This window comes from Cydia fagiglandana, chromosome 10, assembly GCF_963556715.1.
Source record: "Cydia fagiglandana chromosome 10, ilCydFagi1.1, whole genome shotgun sequence".
Lineage (NCBI taxonomy): Eukaryota > Metazoa > Arthropoda > Insecta > Lepidoptera > Tortricidae > Cydia > Cydia fagiglandana.
In genome coordinates this window covers 12,221,122-12,243,890 of record NC_085941.1, presented here as the reverse complement: position 1 = coordinate 12,243,890, position 22,769 = coordinate 12,221,122, and the positions used below count along the sequence as shown (strand labels likewise).

At 37.5% G+C, this 22,769-nt stretch overlaps 1 protein-coding gene across 1 annotated transcript; it reads left to right on the top strand.

Annotated features, from left to right (window-relative positions):
* Positions 1–4,173: 4,173 nt before the first annotated feature.
* LOC134667881 (circadian clock-controlled protein daywake-like) lies at positions 4,174–16,208 on the top strand. Its single transcript, XM_063525275.1, has 5 exons — positions 4,174–4,326; positions 13,322–13,544; positions 14,321–14,451; positions 15,299–15,454; positions 15,974–16,208. Exons 1-5 carry the CDS (start codon positions 4,266–4,268, stop codon positions 16,123–16,125), a joined length of 723 nt encoding a protein of 240 aa, XP_063381345.1. The 5' UTR covers positions 4,174–4,265; the 3' UTR covers positions 16,126–16,208.
* Positions 16,209–22,769: the final 6,561 nt, after the last annotated feature.

Below are 22,769 nucleotides of genomic sequence, written 5' to 3'. Positions count from 1 at the left end.
GTAACAACATAATTAGTCTTTTAATTACTTGTAGGTTCGGAATAGGTTAATTATAGTCGTTTTCATCCGGCTGGTAGTTAGATATCTACATATCTGCACGTAGGTACGTAGGGTTAGTAGAACTCTTCTGTTCCCAAAGGTTAGGGACTGTGCATTTAAGTTGACGTTCTAAGTTACATTTTTATGTAAAATAAATTCAACGAATTCGTACCAGGCTGTGGTACAAAGTTGGTCATTTCAGTACAAATTTGTTGGTGGAGCTATTAATCATAAAGTGGCAAAGGGAGATGTATAATGATGCCTCGTGAACGTCAGCTGCAGCTCCGTTGGTGGGTTAAGCATAACATAACCTATTTGACTTAATCTTATTTATTTAAAGAATGTGGCTGGCTTATGGTCCACAATGTCAGTTATGAACGGAACTGTTGTAACGATTATCTGTTACTTACCTAAGTGAAAACTAATTTCTTTACAAAAATGACGTTTTGGACACAATGACAATAAAAGAAAGCTTATGTATTGTTTGGCGCAGCTCCAGCGGTAGCTAAAACTTTTGACTGTCAGTGTGTCCTGAGGTTACCCCTAAAGGAGCCCATGATCCCAATGCGTAAGCAAGAAAATTGCGTAGGCACGAATTACTAAACAAATAAGTGTCGGACTACGCATGATGGAGGAACCCTTCATAAGGAACATGAAAAACGTTACATTACATATACAAAAAACCGACGCGCAGGGTGAAATATATTCCAGCCAGGCTATTATGGAAGGCTTTATCCATCTTTATCCACGTGATAAAATAACTGTCACTTTTTAACACCATGGGATAGAAAGTAACGGACACCGTTTTATCACGCTGTCACGTAGACAAGAACGACCATCATATCCGTACAGGTGAGTATTAAAAAAAAAACAGGAAAACTTAGGTAAATATGCATTAGTGTGCTTAAAATTAATAATTAAGTAATTCCCTAATAGTCAGCCAGTGAGTGAGTAAGTGTGTTTAAGTAGAACAAGATGACATTCCAATTTGCACCAATTTAGCTAGTTATTTTGTTTGTTCAGAACATTGGTGGCACCAGTAACCTTGAGTTCTTATATTTCCTGTTGAGGTTTGAATAGACTCCGATATCATCATATTGAACGAGTCCAACAAGAACAGGCTTACACTGACATCTATAGGTAAATACAAGAACTAGTTATTAATGTCACTCGGATCATTTACCTACCAGAGTCACGATGTCCAGAATTGCTTGGATTTGTCAAGTTTTTCCTTTTTCAGAGCCTCACCACAACAATAATAATATTTTTTCCACCTTAACTTATTATCACACCGAATACGTGCCGTATTTAAGGCCTGTGGATGCGAGATGCAGAGGGCCTAACGCGAACACCGAAATTCGCAATTTTCGGGCATCTTTTTCTTTTACTCCAATCAAGGCGTAATTAGAGTTATAGATAAAGATGGCGGACTTCGGTGTTCGCGGCCTCGGGTGCGTAGACGGTCATGTGCACGTGTGCGTTGTGATATATAGACTCGTATAAGAGACGGCACACCGCTTGCGTGACGTGTGTTTGTACGGCTTCAATATTTAGCGCACGCGCACGTCTACGCACACGCAGTGGGTGTGCTCTGGCCTTCACTGTTGAAATATATGTATTATGTAATTTCTTTTCATATGATTTATATTTTATTATTTTATTTATTGGGTTCTACAAAACTACCAGAAGATCGTAATGTTATTGGAAGGTAGCTATATTTATTACTGTATACTTGAACGTGTCTTAAACTGGTTTTCATTTTCCTTTTAAATAACTCGGACAAATACAAGCTGATTATACCTTATTACCCGAGAAGATTGTATTATAATGGTTCTCTTTAGGGATTAGAAGAAAAGGTGCTAAATTGTTTTTTAAAAGGAGAGCTTCTGTAAACAGACTAGGGAAACAGAAATTCTCTACAGTTAGCGGTTCTTGGTGATTTACGGCATTCAGTTAGATGTTTTCCTTAACAACTTTAAAGATTGTATTTAATAGAGACGACAGCGACAACGTTGCCACCGTTACCTCGTTCATCAATTGAGCAAGTCTATAAAGTAAATAAATTGTAAAGTTACTTTGTTTATAAACTTCATGTAGATAGCATTAAATCTAGGTGGGAACGCTCTTTATGTTACGTTTTATTCTGCAAGTAGTTTAGGACTTCATATCAATCACTACATGACGGGAGCTCTTGTAATACAGTGTTAAAAAAAGATATATGTAGCGCCTATTTGACTTGGGTTATTACTCCAACCCCATAGTTCCATTTATCTCGATTGACATTATAATTATGATTTTGTTGTTCTGATTTAGTATACATATGTGTATGATTGACCAATGAACATGAAGGGTCGCTGAAGATAGGAAGGCATGGCGCGAGCTTGTGAAGGCCCTTTGTACCTCTGGGGTGCCATAGCACAACAACAACACATGTTTATCGTAATACATATCGATTCTATTTTGTAACCTTCGTATTTTGTTGACGTTAACTAATATGATAAGAAATAAATTAAAAGTGGAAATATTCAATGTGTCGGGCGAAGTTTATTTCTAGGTAATATCCGGCTCGAAGGACCAAAAATGAAGTGGATTATGTATTATATATATTGAATTAAACACATATTTCGCACTGGTTCTTTATTTTTATATAAAATACGTGTTCATGGTACAAATCGAATACGAAAAGATATCTTCTTGATGCATGTCATTTTTAAAATGTAGAAAAACAATAAAATAAGGTTTTAATACCGAACAGCATCGTTTGCAAATGTTACTGCTTAATTCAAAGTTAACAAATAAGTACATATTGTATTTACATATGTAGCTAAAAGTTAAAAATACATTGCTAAATAACAACTTTTTTGTTACCTATATGTACGAGTAAAAACCTCTGAACTAAGCAATTATTTAAGGCTTTTTTCATACACATCGTGGCTGTTAAAAATAACTCAAGATTGATTGCTGATGATGGCCTAATCAGCTTGTCAATATGGGACCAAAATAAGTTTTTGTTTCATCCAAAGGTGGACTAATTAATAATGCCAGCATGTTAAGGTGACAGTCCATTTCCAACGACAGCTGCATTACTGTTCATTTTACTATGGAAATTGACAATGACAGCGACGAGTTCAGTACCGGTAGTGCAGCTGCGGTTAGAAATGGAATGTTACCATTATTCTATTGCCATCAACCAAACAATAAAACCTAAACTTGACAGGAGTCAGCTGATGCATGGCTAATTAAGTACAATTAGGAAAATGCACTTCTTCCGCGAATGAGTTAACTCATTACATGATCATGATAAAGTATTGGATATGGTGTTAACCCAAATAACAATCGCTCTTTAGAAATAAATGATTAAAGAAGGTTCACTATGCCATATTTAATTTACAAACTTATTAACTTCATCGATACTATTTGTCGACGAATATTTTATGTATGTAGTGTGTGTATTTAGTCTATTGTGTGTTATTTTTATCGACCATTTATTACTGCGTAGACTTGTTTTAATTAGTATTTGCAACACTCTGCTTTTATGTAGGAGATTCTGTGGTCTACCTACGAATAAAATACCTTATTTAAAGTTCCAAAATTTGGTGCGATACTACACAAACGATTAGCATAAAATAATATATGTAAGCTTAATTTACATCTTTTTTAGCAAACTTAATCTAAAACAGCCAGAGTTTATACTGGGTACATATTATAGGAACAACGCACATGCTGTAAGCTAGTTCCAACGTTCCTTGCTTGTTATAACGAAAGCTTTTTACAACAATATCGTTTAATCTCCATTTGATATTAAGTAGTAACGTTCCTTGCCTCGCATTTGGATTGTTATAACAGTATAAATTATTGACTAAGAAAGCATTAAGTATCGATTACAATTTTGTATTATTTTTTGGATTGACACAGTACGTATTGCTTAACTGCGTCCACACCAGTTACTGTTAACGAAGATGGCATCTCAAACAACAACTAGACGCAACGCCGGTATAGAATGATAATATAATTATATATAATAATATGTTCCAGCTTGTTGTTTATAATTGTCGGAAAATGACCACTTTAATGACCTAAGTGGCGCAGCGGTCGCCGTGAGACTACCTATATATTCGAGACCTATATAATGAAGGTCCGATGATTCCTGACTCACTTTCGAGTTTGAGCGCCACCAAAGACCTAGTGTAATTGAATAATTGTTGTTGGATTTTATAATTTACAAAATGGGTGTTACATTTAATCTTGTCGTTTCTCTAATGGCTGTGAATTTCGTTTACTGTGCAGGTAAAGTATTTATTTATATAAAATATAAATCTTGAAATGATAACGTCGCTAACTCAGTAAAAGTACACTACTTACTTACATTTATTATCGATCTTAGATATCGTAATGCTTTTTCTATATATACTCAACGTAATTTAATTTCAAAACTATCTATACATATTTTACTGGAATTTGAATTTGGAACATAGGTAGTTGTAGACTAAAGCTACCTAAGTTTACGGTACAGGGAAAAATCTGAAAACTATACATTTGTAAAAAATAACACTAGTTATTAAGTACGTAGCTTAAGACAAACTAACAATTTCTACGGATTGTTAACATGATCTGAAATAAATGATTATTTAATATAATTTAATAAAAAATAATAAAAATAAAAAGTTAAATTTGTACGGAACCCTCGGTGGGCCAGTCCGACTCGTACCTTCTTTGCAGGTTTTTTTATGGTATACTTACATAGGAGGAAAACGTTGACAATAAAAGAAAAACGGTATAAGTGCGCATCGGGCCATGCATAATGCAGGGTTCCGCACCTTCATACGATATGAAGAAACGCCATACATGCATTAAGGTGTACATTCACGACGCGTAAACCCTTTTAATAAAAAGTTGTTAGTAAAAAAAAATTTGGAAAAAGCTCATTGAAATTAGGCGGGGTAAGAGAAACTATGGGGCAAGAGAAACCCTTGTAAGGAAAATAAACAGTTAGAGATAATTAAAGATATAAAAGAGTAAATTAAATAATAATTCTCAAATAAAATAAATATACGAATAAAATTAACTTAAAAATACTTACCTAGAAGGAATTTCCTCATCGATTTGTCTTAATTACCACAAGCAGTAGCTAGAGTCCTTAAAAGTGTTTATTAAGTTATATTTTCGTTTTTTTTTCTAATTTTATTGGAATATCGAAGATTATTATGATTATGAACTAGTATTTAAGTATAAATTGTATAATTACCATTGTATAAATCAAATTAGCATAAGTTTAAAATGAATAAATATTATCTTATCTTATCTTATTTTCAAAAGTAGGTACTTAATTATTTAACAAAAAAATTTTTTTTGAAGCCAAGTTCTTTTCAAAGACCTATCGAATGATGTGCCACAATTGCTGCATATTGATTTTCTACGTTTAGTAACATGTTAAGTAGTATGTATGGAGTGCCCTTATAAAATTTACGCTGTTTCAAATTTTACTTTTGAACTAAATATGGCTGCTTACAAAATATACCTAAGTTCCAAATTTAACTAAAATATGGTTTTCGAGTAAAATTGGCAGTGTGATATTTTGACAAGCGAACGGACAGACAGACGCGATTGGCGGTTTTGCTATATTGGCTACGGAACTCTAAACACTGGCCTGACCAGTATGCTAATTGTATACGGAATGATTTTTAGTCAGAGGTCGGTGCATGCCCATACAACCATTTCCAGTCGCCGTTACGACACGGTGTAGACACATCTTGTGTCGACACCGTCTGTTTCGGTCACAATTCCAGTCGCAGAGTCGTCGCCGTGTCGACACAGTTACCAGAAATGGGGAAGGGTCGACACATGACACAAAGTGACATAAAGTGTGGTCGCCGTGTGCACACATTGTTTCGGGTTTGCGACTACTTTATGCCAAAATCATTCGTTCATTCGTTCATTTTGTTCCTGTCAAATGGAAACTGTCAGATGGAAAAATAGTTAAATAAAAATAAGTGACATTAATACGCCATCTCTAAAACGGATTACAAGACGTAATTATATATTGTTTGCATTTATATTACAATAGGACTTAAATTATTATGGGGAATTAAACTGCTCGAGTGATTTGATAAACTAAGTGTAATATAATCAACGCGCCACCACATTGTTTTAGTTTAGCCGGAAAGGAAATTGTTTACTTCTCAGTGCTTGTGTTCATAAATATATTATTTGATGCATTTTTAGTACTTCGATGCGTATACTATACTTAAATAACAGAAATAACGCTTTACATACTACGAAACTTGTTAATTATGATGTATAAATATGGTTTAAGGCTGAGAAATATTGCAGTCACAAAGTAGTCGCAAATGTTTCGACTTTGTGTCGACTCTGTGTAGACACATGACACGCGCTGTCAAAAGTAATAACAAAGTTACTGGATTTGCAAAATGGCTCCTTGTGTTCATTTGTTTTCAGATATTCTCAAAGTGTAAAAATGACGTGGTCAGAGATGGGACTTAATAGATTAACTGTTTATTCGACTAATTAATGGAATAAAAAAAGTTAATCCTCAAATTTTAATCACGATTAGTTTAGTCGACCTAACATAGATTGAAATTGAATTAATCTGAACATTAATCGAATAAATTATCGATTAAATCTCGGTTGGAAGTTGACAGGGGGCCATTTTTGTACGTAAAAATAATAGAAATGTCTTGCATGCAGATGGTAGCCAAACACTTTGTCATAAAAGTCGAGATGGGTGTCTATTTATAGGTTTTAGGGAGTGCCGATTTCGAAAATGATGACCATTTTGGAATCCAAAATGGCGGCCATGCACTGTGTCATAAAAGTCGTCATGGATGTCGTTTTATACGTTTTAGGGGGCCCCAATTTTGAAAATGATGACCATTTTGGAATCCAAAATGGCGGCCATGCACTATGCCATAAAAGTCGTCAGGGGTCTCGTTTTATAGGTTTTAGGAGGCGCAGATTTCAAAAATGATGACCATTTTGGATTCCAAGATGGCGGCCATGCACTATGTCATAAAAGTCGTCATGGATGTCGTTTTATAGGTTTTACGGGGCCCCGATTTAGAAAATGATGACCATTTTGAAATCCAAAATGGCGGCCATGCACTATGTCATAAAAGTCGTCATGGGTGTCATTTTATAGGTTTTAAGGGGCGCAGATTTCGAAAACGATGACCAATTTGGATTCCAAGATGGCGGCAATGGACTATGTCATAAAAGTCGTCATGGATGTCGTTTTATTGGTTTTAGGGGGCCCCGCTTTCGAAAATGATGACCATTTTGGAATCCAGAATGGCGGCCATGCACTATGTCATAAAAGTCGTCATGGGTGTCGTTTTATAGGTATTAGGGGGCGCAGATTTCGAAAACGAAGACCATTTTGGATTCCAAGATGGCGGCCATGCACTATGTCATAAAAGTCGTCATGGATGTCGTTTTGTAGGTTTTAGGGGACGCAGATTTCGAAAATGATGGCCATTTTGGAATCCAAAATGGCGGCCACTCACTATGTCATAAAAGTTGTCATGGGTGTCGTTTTATAGGTTTTGGGGGGCGCAGATTTAGAAAATGATGACCATTTTGGATTCCAAAATGGTGGCCATGCACTATGTCATAAAAGTCATCATGGGTGTCGTTTTATAGGTATTAGGGGGCGCAGATTTCGAAAACGATGACCATTTTGGATTCCAAGATGGCGGCCATGCACTATGTCATAAAAGTCGTCATGGATGTCGTTTTGTAGGTTTTAGGGGACGCAGATTTCGAAAATGATGGCCATTTTGGAATCCAAAATGGCGGCCACTCACTATGTCATAAAAGTTGTCATGGGTGTCGTTTTATAGGTTTTGGGGGGCGCAGATTTAGAAAATGATGACCATTTTGGATTCCAAAATGGTGGCCATGCACTATGTCATAAAAGTCATCATGGGTGTCGTTTTATAGGTATTAGGGGGCGCAGATTTCGAAAACGATGACCATTTTGGATTCCAAGATGGCGGCCATGCACTATGTCATAAAAGTCGTCATGGATGTCGTTTTATAGGTTTTAGGGGACGCAGATTTCGAAAATGATGGCCATTTTGGAATCCAAAATGGCGGCCACGCACTATGTCATAAAAGTTGTCATGGGTGTCGTTTTATAGGTTTTAGGGAGTGCAGAATTCGAAAATGATGACCATTTTGGATTCCAAGATGTCTGCCGTGCACTTTGTCATATAAGCCGTCATAGATGTTGATTTATAGGTGTTAGGAAGAGCAGATTTCGAAAATGATGACCATGACCAACAAAACTTGTCGTTGGTGTCGTTTTATAGGTTTTGGGGGGCGCAGATTTAGAAAATGATGACCATTTTGGATTCCAAAATGGTGGCCATGCACTATGTCATAAAAGTCGTCATGGGTGTCGTTTTATAGGTATTAGGGGGCGCAGATTTCGAAAACGATGACCATTTTGGATTCCAAGATGGCGGCCATGCACTATGTCATAAAAGTCGTCATGGATGTCGTTTTGTAGGTTTTAGGGGACGCAGATTTCGAAAATGATGGCCATTTTGGAATCCAAAATTGCGGCCACGCACTATGTCATAAAAGTTGTCATGGGTGTCGTTTTATAGGTTTTAGGGGGCCCTGATTTCGAAAATGATGACCATTTTGGAATCCAAAATGGCGGCCATGCAGTATATCATTAAAGTCGTCATGGCTGTCGTTTTATAGGTTTTAGGGAGCGCAGATTTCGAAAATAATAACTATTTGGGAATCGAAGATGGCGGCCATGAACTATGTTAAAAGTCGACATGGATGTCGTTTTGTTTGTCATGGTCATCATTATCAAAATCTGCTCTTCCTAACACCTATAAATCAACATCTATGACGGCTTATATGACAAAGTGCACGGCAGACATCTTGGAATCCAAAATGGTCATCATTTTCGAATTCTGCACTCCCTAAAACCTATAAAACGATATCCATGACGACTTTTATGACAAAGTGCACGGCACACATCTTGGATTCCAAACTGGTCATCATTTTCGAAATCGGCACTTCCTAAAACCTATAAAACGATATTCATGACGACTTTTCTGACAAAATTCGTAGCGGCCATCTTGGATTATAAAATGATCATCGTTTTCGAATTCTGCACTCCCTAAAACCTATAAATCGACATCCGTGACGACGCAAGTTATCTTTATTTTCAGATCTAACAAATTGCTACAGAATACAAAGGACAAAAAAAGAAGCGAGGAGGTAATGAAACAAGCAAACATACAGATGATTCCTCGACGCAATTGGATGCTTCTTAAATTGTGTCCAGATTTATTTGTCATAAAAGTTTTTATTTTTCACGTATTACTCTCACAAGTTCCGTGACATTTCGACCTTGTAATTTTTTAAGTAAATGGTTTTGTTTATCTGTGAGGATCTCACTAGAATAATATAATCAAGGTATGTTTATATTTGATAATTGAAATAGTAACGCAAAAAAAAATTATATTTGTGTCTTATAATCCTACCGAAGACTTTTATTTTTCCTTTTCCTTCTACACAAGTTTGGTCAAGTAATAAGAATTTAGGGCTCTCAATTTTATTTTGACTTCTACAACAGTAAAGCTACGAGGCCATGTTTGGTATCGTTTTCGTATAAATTCGCAGTACCAAATTTAGTTATGGTATCACATTGACACCATTCCAAAGTAAAAACATATAAACTTACTTTCTCTTAAACTCCTCTTCACGCTTAAACTGCTGAACAGTTTTAATTTAAATTTAGTACACATATATTTTGAGTCCCGAGACAGGACATAATAAGTTATCTCAAAAATCATCCTTCAAAGGTGTGAAATGAGGTGTAGGGGGGAATTCAGAATTGACTTCTTGAAGTTAATACTGTTTAAGTTTAGGTTTGAAGTCATGTTTTTTTTTATCATTTTTAACTAAATCAAAGATGTAGACCTTCCCAAATTTAATATAAATCGGTTCAGCGGTTATTGATTTCCCGTACAAATTTCCACGCCACTTTTCACACCTTCAAAAGATGATTTTGGTTATAAGATCTATCCTATGTCCTGTTCCGGGATGCAAACTATTTCTATACCAAATTTCAACGAAATCGGTTCAGCGGTTAAGCGTCAAGAGGAGTTTAAAAAAAACCGACCAAGTGCGAGTCGGACTCGCGTATTAAGGGTTCCGTACATTAAGTCCGACTCGCGCTTGACTGCACATTTCTAATAGGTTTTCCTGTCATCTATAGGTAAAGAACTATTTTGTGTATTCAGACAGACAGACATACAGACGCACGAGTGATCCTATAAGGATTCCGTTTTATGCTTTTGAGGTACGGAACCCTAAAAAGATTTTTTTAATTTTGTGGAATGGTTTCCATGTTAAATGGATTCAGCAACCCAGATTTATACGAAAACGATACCATACACGGCCTAGCACCTTCACTGATGTAGATATATCAAGATAAAATTGAGAGCCCTAAATAAACTTTCAAGAGCGGATATCTCAAAAACTATTCAACATATCGAAAAAATTGACTGAATAAACTTGTAACAAATTAAATTAACTTTCATTTTGTATAAGTGGCCATGTCGCTAAGATGCATAGTTTCCGAGATATAATCGAAAAACCGGAAAATGGGACATTCAAAGCCCCCTCTCTTCCCCCCGCTCAAGGGCTACGGCCGGGGACTTTTGATATGTTCACCTCCTAACTTGTCCAAACCAAGTTACAGAGTCAAAAATTGTGTTCCGAGCATTTCCCTCTACAACTTTTTTGAGCATTCGTTGGCTGACCTAAGTAGCTTATTGCATTTCTTTAAAAACTTTTCTGTAAAAGGTTGACGGGTGTTGGGTGTTTATATGGTTTTGGTCGATTATTATCATTTGCATCGCCCATGATGACTTACTAGAATTACTTACGAGCACACGAGACACTAATAGTAGTTTGACAAACCTTGGTTTTCAAGAGGTATTTTATATTGACATTTGCTGTCACAAATTTGCTGTCAGATTTAGTCGCAAACCGCACGCAAAGTGCACACAAATGTGTCGACACCTTGTTACGGAAAAGTGTACACACGGCGACGACACTTTGTTTCGAAACAATTCTAGACACATTGTGTGGACTCTGTTACGACACATCTGACATTTAGTTACCACTTTGATGATTCTGCGACTGGAATGGTTATATGGGTGGCTCTCTTATTGATTTAGTGACGGCACTAATTACAAATGAATGACATTTTTATTGCATTTATTACGTGTCTATTTCATCGATCCTCATTAGATAATTGAATGCGGTTTACCGATGCCGATTATACATAATTAATAGGAAATTTTACGAATATAAGGAACAATGGGGTAAGACTATCACTGGGATAAGACTATCACTTGTAGGTATGGAATCCTCATACTGTTTGTCTTGCCCCGAGCAAAAAAACCGTGTTAGACTTATCCCACCTTACCTTACACTTTTGTTTTTTTAATACTCGTATCTTAAGATGGATGGGTTATTCCAATGTGAAAAATCACTCACTTCAGTTATTCGATATATACTCGTAGTTTCAAGAGAATAGTACCTAAAACAAAAAACATTTTTACCTAGCGTTAAAGATAGCTCACGTTAGAACGGCCCGGGTCCGGGTCGGAGCATCCAACACCTCGGTTCTATAGTAAACATCACCTGATCACCGGTCACCTCTCATAGAAGGTGAAGTATCGGTTGCCTCGGCCCGGACCTGGGCAGTTCTAGCGTGGATCATCCTACCTATAAATTACAATAACGGAATCAAAATAACAAAAAAGTTACTGTTTATAAAATAATGATAGGGTAGCGAGTAGGGGATATTTCCGGAAATGTTACCGGTTACCGTTGCAAAGGATCACTTTTAAACCACTAGTTTAATAAATACTGAAACAATGTGTCAAGTGCCGATTCGATATAATTTCACTGTACTGTCGTTGGGATAAAGTTTTAGATCGGACGAAAATAATTTTTCAATCATTAAGTATATAGCCCAAGCCCTCTCGCGCTCGAGAGGAGGCCTGTGCCCAGCAGTGGGACATATATAGGCTGAGATGATGATGATGATGAAGTATATTCTGTTACATCGATCGTTTCTGTAAGCCTTATTTATCAAATTTGTTTGAGGAGTAAAAGAAACATATAGGATATTGACGAATTTAAATAATATGACGCATATTATAATAATATCCTACATTAAGCTTTTAATCAGGAAACCCCAATCGAAAACATAATACAATCAAATCAAAGTCATGGTCACGGCAAGTCCACGGTCATTGGCACAGAGTCGCTGCTGACTCTTTGCACCCATGCTTGCCTTGAAAAAGAAGCATGTATTATAGTATGTATGTATGTATTATAATAGATGTCTTGAACATATTTTACACATATTTAGTATCCTAAGTAGTAAGTAAGTATTAACAGTAATATTCCACTTAAGTGCGATGCAGGTGTGGTTATTTATTGATTGTTATAAATGGTATATTTTTTACTTTATTCTTTTAAGTTGAAGGACTGTTTGTTTGTGCGCAAACTGCATTAAGTACCTACCCATTTATCTCCAAAACGGATTGATCGATTTAGTCAGTTTTTTGTTAGTGTAGATAATTTAGCCTACATAATAATTTATTGTTATTAAAGAAACAACTTTACAGATGGACGTAAATAGTTTGGCGTAAAAGATCCATCCTCTAAAATTTGTTATTTAAATGAATGACTTTTCCGTTTGTCAGAGAGTTCAAATTTTACTAACAGATTTTTGTGGATTGGATCTTCCGAGTGAAAAATTCCGAGTCATGCAAAATAGAAATAGTGACCAAGGCTAGTAATTTTATGGTACGGAACCCTGAAGCGATTTAAGGTCTCATCAACTCGCCAACCTTACATTTGATCTTGGGTTTGTCATGCGAGAAGTAATCCAGTTTATGCAGGTTTTCCTTGAGTCCGTAGGTAATGTCATCTTGCATACTTATAGGTATCTTGTAAAAAAGTTGCTGCATAAATCCGATTGTATTTTAATTAGGAATGGAACTTTAATAATGTTTAATAACTAATACTATTTACTGGGCTATTAAATAAGATAATTTTCGACCACATTTTATCCGCACAATTTTGAAGGGTCTGACTGTTTTCCGGCCTACTTGGTCCTAGTTAAGCAAAAAGGCTATTAAGCAATGCTCGTCTTAAGTACGGTTTGACGAAATGTGACTTTTAGTATGATTATTTCCTTTTTCACTTTTTTCAGTGCTACCTGATGTGGGTAAATGCAACCTCGAAGACTCGGCGTGCATGACCCCAGCGTTCCAAAAGGTCTTCCCTCTGTTCATGTCTGGTTTGCCTGAGCAAGGAGTGGAAGTGTTAGACGTTATGAACATGGACGATGTTTCCTTCGACTTATCGGGTCTCCAGTTCAGCCTTAAAGAAGGAAAACTGAAGGGCTTGAAGGCATCAATAGTTGATAACGTGAAGTAAGGAAAACTCTTTTATCCCTTAACGGCATTAGGTCTGCATTTTGTATGATGAGTTTTAGGTATTTTTGTGAAATATTGGAAATTAGATATATTGTAAAGGCGCTAAAAATTTAAATTATTTACGCAACTTACCTTCTTAGCTGGTTGCATGGCCAGTCTCTTAGTTACTTCCTGATTCAAGACGGTTTATTTACGTTGATGATCATGAACTCGAGAGCCATGAAAACTGATACCCCGTTTATAGTTCTTGAGTGCAATATTTGAGTACTTGCGAGTATTCGTTAAATCTTTTTTTTACGCGAGGAGCAATAATATAATTATAAGACGATAAATAATTATGACAGTTGGCATAATATACTTTTTTCCGTGTGCCCCTTGCTGGCCAGATGTCTAAGACTGATTACAAGATATAGGGTTTGACCAAGAAAAATCTGCACCGATTTTGATAGCCCACGCAGTGCAAGTGTTATTTTAAACGTCAAACTTCTATGAAATTATGACGTATTAGTAACACTTGCACAGCGTAGGCTATCAAAATCGCTGCAGACTTTTCTTGGCCTAACTCTATATTAATTACCAGTGTCTGTTATAATGAGTTAAACTATAGTCGGCCAAACAAGTTTCTCAGTAGAGAAAGGCGCGAAATTCAAGTTCTCTATGGGACGACAACCCTTCGCGCGTACTTTTTTAAATTCGCCGCCCTTTCCTACTGACGAAAATTGCTTGACAGAGTAAATGTATGTGCATTTTTGGAATAAAAAATATCTTTCTAGATGGAATCTTCAAAAGAAGACCTTGTCGGTATCTTTCCATTTGGATGCTTCGGTCAAGGGACACTACATTGCCGCCGGCAGGATCTTGATCCTGCCCATCACTGGTGACGGACAGATGAAACTGAAAATGAGTAAGCAAATTCCATTCATGGTTCCATTGCATGCAACGGCAGAATTTTGTGCCAAAATAATTTATCGCACATGTATAGGCGAGCGCAATGTACTAACAGCACCACCCTAAACTCAACGAATCTCACGAACCCACCGCGAAAAAGCCAGTGGCGTAGCGTGAGCTAATCTAGCCTTGAGCGAATTCGCATCTGCGAGGCCCTTTTCTTTGACTGTGCCCGAAGGGGCCTCGCGCGGGGCCCCCCATAGGGCGTGAGGCCGTGGGCGGCGGCCCACTTCGCCCACGCCTAGCTACGCTACTGGAAAAAGCTGCTCACTATAGAATGGAACTTACGGTCTAATTTGTAAACGACATGCTAAATAACACAAGACTTGAGATGAACAATTTAAGCAACATATGTACCTTCCAACCGGTACGAATGGAGGTCCAAGGGGGAGGCCTATGTTCAGAAGTGGATGTCTTATGGCTGAGATGATGATGATGATGATGATGATGTACCTATGTCTGGTATTATTATAGTTTTTGTTGATAATAGGTACAAAGAAAATAGTGCGAGTAGAGGTCATATACGATTTTTTTTTAATTATTGAGTAGGCTAAATATCAGTTAATATTGTGGATGAGCACAGACTATAATACGTTTTCAATCTTATTTTATTTAGATACGTGAATGCAAAAAAAAATCGAATGTGTTTACCTTGGCTAATCCTTATTTATTTTAATGTCATTATTTGTGGCAATGTGGTGACATTGGTTAAGTGAACCAAATCACGAAAAACCAAGTTTAGTAGTAGTTTCGGTTTAGTGCAGTCAAGACAGAAAGTATGTAATTCATTTAATGTTTTTTAGAAAACATCCTTATCAAGCTGCTTATGCACTATGAAGTTGAAAAGGACGCGCAAGGAAAGGACCACATGATCCCCACCAAGTATTCCTTCGACTTCGACGTCAGAGACAACGCACACTTCAGTCTTACCAACCTCTTTAATGGAAATAAGGAACTGAGTAAGTGAATCATTTTATAAGATTTTTATCAGGCACAGGCATCTAAGTATGGCCGTGAGTTTGGATCAAGCCACGTAAAAATCTTTCTCAATATGTGAAATATGATGTGAAATTAATTTGGCTCTTCAGTGAAGAACATGTCGAGGAAAATAAACTAATAAGCCGTGGTTTGCAAAAATTTTGGGTCGATATCAAATGCAGCAGGACATACTCCGATTTAAATGTATTTTAATGAACTTAACCTAACTTAATTTATTCTATGCTATTGAAGCTCAAGAATCTTTACGTTAACACACATTGAAGTGTGGCGGCCGGTGTCCACAGAAAACGCTTAAAAAAACCTTCCTTTAATAACAAACAGTTTATTTAAATACTTAGAATAATATATTCGTAATCTTAATAGACAAATAATGTTTTTCTGGAGTAGGTAAATAAATTCAACTTTTGCAGTCAAAGCCCCTTAGATCAGAGACCCTTAAAGTTTATACTTTTACTAACTTGTATTTTATCTATCATCAGGTGACGCCATGTTAACATTCTTGAATGAAAACTGGAAGCAGATTTCCATTGAATTCGGTCGGCCTCTTGTGGACTCCGCATCGAAGAAGATGTTCAAAAACGTAAAGTCGTTTTTGAAAAACGTAGCAATAAACGACATTGCGCAGTATTAACTTACATGTTACTTTATAGGTATAGGTATTTTATAGGTAGGGACCTTTTTAGGTTGATGTGATTATTAAAAAAATACCCACAATTTTTGGTTCTTTTTATGAGTTCTCTTGGCTTCCCTTATATACATCATCAATTAGGTCATAAAACTATTGACAATAATTAACATTATGTGTGGTGGGTGGTTTGAAAATGTGATGTCTACCCCAAACTTTTCCATACACTTTTCGTCGGGTAGATGCACAAATCTCTGTTTTGACATTTTGCTGGGACATCAGTCAGCCGCGATCACGACCAGTGAAACCTGTATCGAAACGTCGGAAAATCAAGGTAATTGAATATAATTCGCGTTAGACCCGTCTATAATGTGAGTTAATAGGTCATAAAAGTAAAATTACATTAGTTTGAGATTTGCAGCTACAAACTATTTAATGGGCTAAATAGTCCAAGACGAAGACGATTAAATTAATTTCAATACTTTTGGTGAAATGATAGTAGCAGTATTGACAGTAAGTATTGACCGTTGGTGGCCCGCAGTATCTATGTAATAAGGATTATAAAATGTCAGTTAACTGTGTGACAATGATATCATGGTAAGTTTATTATACGCCCGCAATAACCTCAGTTTACTCTTAAGTTATTCTGAAATCCACTTTAGCAAAGTATAACTTAATCCGTTGTTTAAAAAATCAGATCTGATTTTGAACATATCCAACTGCCGAATAAAATGGATCAGTATTTGGAACCTACAAAGTTTTGACCTAACTCAAGTTTCCACACGGATATAAAGAAGTTATATGCTGGCACTTCGCACGGCTGTAGTGGCAAATGTTCGTGTTACATCTCTTAACTTTGACATAGGTACAAAACAAAAGGAAAGGAACACTAATACATATTTGCCAAATACAGCCATGTGAAGTACCAGCATGGGCAGCATGAGATGAATTTACTCAAATTATTGAAACAAAATAATGTTTCGAATAGAAAAACTTGACAGTTTCTTGCACAAACGTATGCATAATTGGCCACCATATTGGTAACTAGGTACATATCATAATATATGCTGTCGATAAATAATTCAATTTTCCTTCCAACATATTTAAAGTGCCTAGTTCGGATTAAATTTAAACAACACGTTGCCCATCTTTACATGTAAGTACTTACCTCTATTCTTAATTAGATTAGACAAAGATATTTAGGATCTTATTTGATCATAGCGTTCAACCTACGTGAGAAAAGAAAGATAGTATAGATTAACTGGATTTGGTCTGTGACTATTCCACTCCCTCACCTAGGGGGTGGATAATATACAAAAATAAAGTAGTCTTGCAAAGCAGGATGCAGCTTTCTAGTCATGCTACTTTACAAATTTCATCAAAATCCCTAGCGTTAAGGCGTTTGTACACCATTTGTACTTTTTAATAGATTGTGCAAAGTGAAAATTAATTAGATTCAGACCAATAAAATTCTGCAGCAATTTTGCAGCAGCAGTGCTTGGGTTATAAGTTTGACGTTTAAAATAACACTTGCACTGCGTGTGCTATCGAAATCGTTGCAGACTTTTCTTGGTCTAATCTAACTCTAATAGTTAAATCATGTAATCGATTCTGAACTTTGAAGTGTAATAGTAACAGACACCCATATATATTATTTTTGCTTTTATAATATATATATATATATATTTTTTTATTATTATGAATGGGCTTACTCATGGCCACAGACTAGCCGAGGCGTAGACGTGGCCTACGATGGAGCGAGCTCGCCCAGAAGGTGCCTGTTCACTCTTGATTTGAAGGTTGCCGGGTTATAAGAACACGGAAATATAGACGCCGGCAATGAATTCCATTCCTTGGCAGTGCGCATAAGGAAAGTAGAAGCAAAGCGCTTCGTGCGAATTGGTGGAATATCTACCAAGTAAGGATGGAAACCGGCCGTGCGTCTAAAAGTCCGATGGTAGAATGGGGACGGTGGAATAAGCTCGTGTAGCTCTTGGGCACACTCCCCGAAGTGCAACCTGTAGAATACCGACAGGCTGGCGACTTTCCGCCGATGGGCCAAAGACTGAAGCTTAGCCGTTAGCTTCTTGTCGCCAATCATCCTCCTGGCTCTGCGCTCCACTGAGTCCAAAGCGGCGAGTTGGTATTTAGCTGAGCCATCCCACAGGTGGCTGCAATACTCCATACACGACCGGACTTGAGCTTTGTAAAGTGTTAGAAGCTGTCCAGGTGTGAAGTATCGCTTCACCTTATTTAGGACGCCCAGCTTTCTGGCCGCAGTTTGTGCTTTAGACTCAATGAAGCTGCCGAAGCTGAGGACTGAACTCAGCTCCATGCCGAGGAGTTCCAGGCTGTCGGTAATAGGTACAGATGCACCCCGGAAAGAAGGAGTCAGGTCGAATGGACTCCGTTTTGCGGAAAATAGACACGTCTGCGTTTTGGAGGCATTGAACGTGACCAGATTGTCATCACCCCAATGGGAAACGAGACTAAGGGTCAAGTTCATTCGCTCAACCATGGCCTCTCTCTGTGAACGTATATCCTCCCTGCTGTCCCCTGCACTAGCCAAATATCTCTCAACAACCGTACTGTCATCTGCATAACCTACAATGCTGGGTTGCAGCATGTCGTTAATGTGGAGCAGGAAAAGGGTTGCGGAGAGAACAGACCCCTGAGGAACACCGGCGTCAATGGCCATGAGGTCCGAAGAGCAGCCATCAATAACTACTCTGATCGACCGTTCACTCAAGAAATCAGATAGCCAGCTACAAAAGACAGCAGGGATGCCGTATGCAGGAAGCTTGCTAAGGAGACTTGCGTGCCAAACCCTGTCAAAGGCCTTCGAGATGTCTAGTGAAACAGCAAGCGCTTCACCGTTCCTCTCGATGGCCTCGCCGCAGCAGTGCGTGACATACGCTAAAAGATCCCCAGTAGACCGACCTCGGCGAAAGCCATATTGACGGTCACTGAGCAGATCATTTGCTTCGAGGTATGCCAGCAGCTTGCCGTTAAGTACCCTTTCCATGACTTTACAGAGCATGGAGGTAATGGCGATTGGTCGGTAATTGCAGGGATCCGCACGACTACCCTTCTTGGGTACTGGCTGCACGTTTGCAAGCTTCCAGGATTTCGGTACCGTTCTTGTTTGGAGAGAGAGGCGGTACAGGCGTGTCAGTACAGAAGACAACTCAGGCGCACACTGCTTTAGTACACGTGCAGGTATACCGTCTGGTCCATTGGCCTTATTCACGTCAAGATTCTGCAGAGCTCGGCGTATTATTATAAGAACATAATATATTATTGAGTTTAGTACGGATAGAAATAATGAAAAAAGGATCTTAACAAGGCAGACTAAATACTGGAATAAATAAATTCGCAAACATTTCACTTTGTAACAAATTTCGGGTGGTGTTTGTGTTTTCAAGTTCGCCAAGTAAAATAGCGAAGCGCGAAAATTCATGTAATAATTTCTTGGGACTTCTATTGATTCGTTTGCATAATTTCCTTATAGAAATGCAAATGGACCGGGACATCGGGAAATAACTGTATTTTACGCTTAATTAACCGGCTAGCTTCGAGTTCGCTGTCGAACTTCGGATTTTATCTTTGAAAGGCATAAGGTAAACGTACTGGTGCTCGACGCGGTCCCAGTACATGTCATCTTGAAACTTGTCATTGTCAATAGAGGTGACAGCAAGGTGTCATTTATTGGGCATTTGCATGTCAAGCACTAGTACGTATATGTTACCTATTCAGAATTTTTTACACTAATACTAATATTACTAATTTCAGTTGTACGCCTTGTACGGTGCTGTACTAGTGAGCGGGCGCAGCGCAAGCTCCCAATTTGTTTTTAGGGCCCAGTAGGTTCGTGTTCTTTTCTCTTTCTCACTGAGCAATTGAGCATAAGCGTGAGCGAGTTGGATGTGCGTGCTCGGGACCGTGGATATCATGTTTTTTTTTTAGTTTTAAGTTTTTGTGTGTTGTGTTTGTGTGTTGTTGGCATTCTACACAAATACTTAATGAGCAGCAAAAAACAGCACTTGGGTAAGTAATTTGTTTTAATAATTTGACAACACAACATTTGTCGGTCACTAACGTTACAATGTCTTCCTACGAAGTTTCATATCCCTGATTTAAAAAAATGTTCTTGATACAAACTTTCATCCCTTTTAACCCAGTGATCTTTCTGAAAAATTACTGAGAAGCAATACCAATCGAATACTTCCATCAAAATATATTTTTCATATAACTATTTTCATTGAATACATTATAAAGAAAACGGAAAATGTTGCAATTTACATTTTGTAATTCGGCTGCTAGGCTTTGCAGCAAAAACCTTAAAAAATACATCAATTAACTACCTACAGTCAAAAATTTCCACTCAACCATCATGAAGTTTTACCATCACCAATGCTGAAAATCAAATCCGATAATATTATGAAAACAATTTCAACACCTGCGGAATCCATTCGTCCGTTGTATGAATATTTTATTACGACAAAACGGATAACGGCATCGGCAGTCAAATGAAATTCGCGGATACACGTTTGTATTTTTCCAATTTTACTTTGAAATGGGTGCAAATTTTGACAAAGAGATGTTGTTTTTAAAGTTTGTGCTTTGTTATTCAAACGCGTCAGATAATAGCAGGACAAGTATACTGTTAATACAAATTGTACGTCTACAAAATCGTGGGCAGATGCAAGTGATAAATAAAAGTTCCTGAAAATGTAAGTATAGTCGAATTCAATAGGAATTGCGAATAATCTAAAAAAACCATTTTACCTTTTTACATCGTTATCTCGCCCTTTTTACGGCAAACTATGATCTTATCAACACTTTATACACTTACTTAAATCTTTTATTTATATCAATATCCAGTTATAAAATGATCATAAATATTTTAGTGAAAATAACCTCCGTTATTATCAAACAATGTACACAAATACTGATGATACTTTAAGACTTGAAAATCCTGATGTAACACATTTAAGGAAAAATGTTACAAAGGGTTTATCAAGGCGTTGGTGCCTGCCTGTCTCTTCCAAGCATGTGTTCCTCTGGCGGACGTGTTTTAATACCACGTCGACAGTCAGGCGCTTTTTGTGCATGACTGGCGCTCATCAAATTGATAATAGCTTTGAATCACTTTTTATCAGAATACTAGAAACTTTAATTCGTGTATTACACAGCCGAGTTCATAAATAGGCCAGTAAGGGCCAATTGCACCATTTACTAACCCGGGGTTAATCGGTTAAACCCGGAGCGACCATTGCTAAAAATACAATTTGGCATTGTGTTAACCGGTTAACCCCGGGTTAGTGGGATGGTGCAAGTGGCGCTAAATTATGGTAACATGCGCTTTTATGTTTTTTTCTAAAATTAAATAGTTTGGAGAATAGTTCTGTTTAACGTCAAGGAATTTGCACTAGTCTCGTTCCCAATTACCATTTTTGTTATTTTATAGCCTACTGATACTACTGACAAGATGGGTGTCATTAATGTTCATCGATATTTAACGACGCAAACCCACGGGGTAGAGTAGTAAACACTGATCAGTAAGACATATCCTATCACGACCGGTTAAGATGTGGACGCCCTTATTCCAGTCATGTGACGGACGTTGATTAATACGGTTGGCAAGGTCCACAGTAAAAGTGATATCAGTACCTACTCAAACCTACTACCGTTCCTTAATACGATACGCCGGGTGCAGCTGCCACTTGGACCGTTCCTGTGGATTTGAAGTTGGCTGTAGGTAATTAGGTTGCCGCCTAACGTGGCATGGCATTTTAAGTCCTACAATGAGTACAAACGAGTAAATACCGACAGTTGCAGCATATAAAAACCAGCTGAGTTAATACTAGAGTCTGTGCGCAAAGAGAACAGTCGTTGAATGTATTGGGCCCCATACATTCCACGATTCTTCTTCCTAACAGACTCAACAACGGCAACGCTACGAATTTAAGCAGAAGAAATGGGAAGGCGTGCACTGCATGTTGCTTCGGGCAGCAAGCGAAAGCGGAGCTCTCCTGCTTGTACATATTGCAGAACATATCAGAAGTCGTGTGCAGACTGTAATAATGAAATAATTATATGAAGTATGTCTTAATTTGGTGTATGTAGCTACACGCGTCTCCGAGAACCGTTTGAAATTTTCAGCCACTTTCATGCGTGTGGATAAAAACTAAACATTGCTGGGATTATTCTACTGCGGCTTCCTTCACTAAAGGCAGCTGTCGGTAATTAGGCCTAGATAACGGCTCATATCTATTGAACCAGGGAGCTTAAGTAAATGTTGCTGTAGGTATTACACAACCACAGATTAGTACCTCATCCTCCTTTCATTTTTACCTAGCAGAAACAAACTTTAATATATGAGACATAAAGTACATTTTCAATTAGGCAGGCGAGGTGCTATAAAGCTACACGATATAGCAAATAGCTCAATCCGATTGAATGCAATTGTAGGTGTAGTTAACTAATTGCTTTTGAAAACAAATTAACTTGTTGGACAATAGGTAAGACATAAGATCTAAGTAACTAAGAGAATAAATAGTAGGTTGTTTTTCACACGAAGTAGGTACATCAACCCACGGAAGAATAAAAGTAGGCTAGAGTTCACTTGTACTAACTAAGTAGTTAAG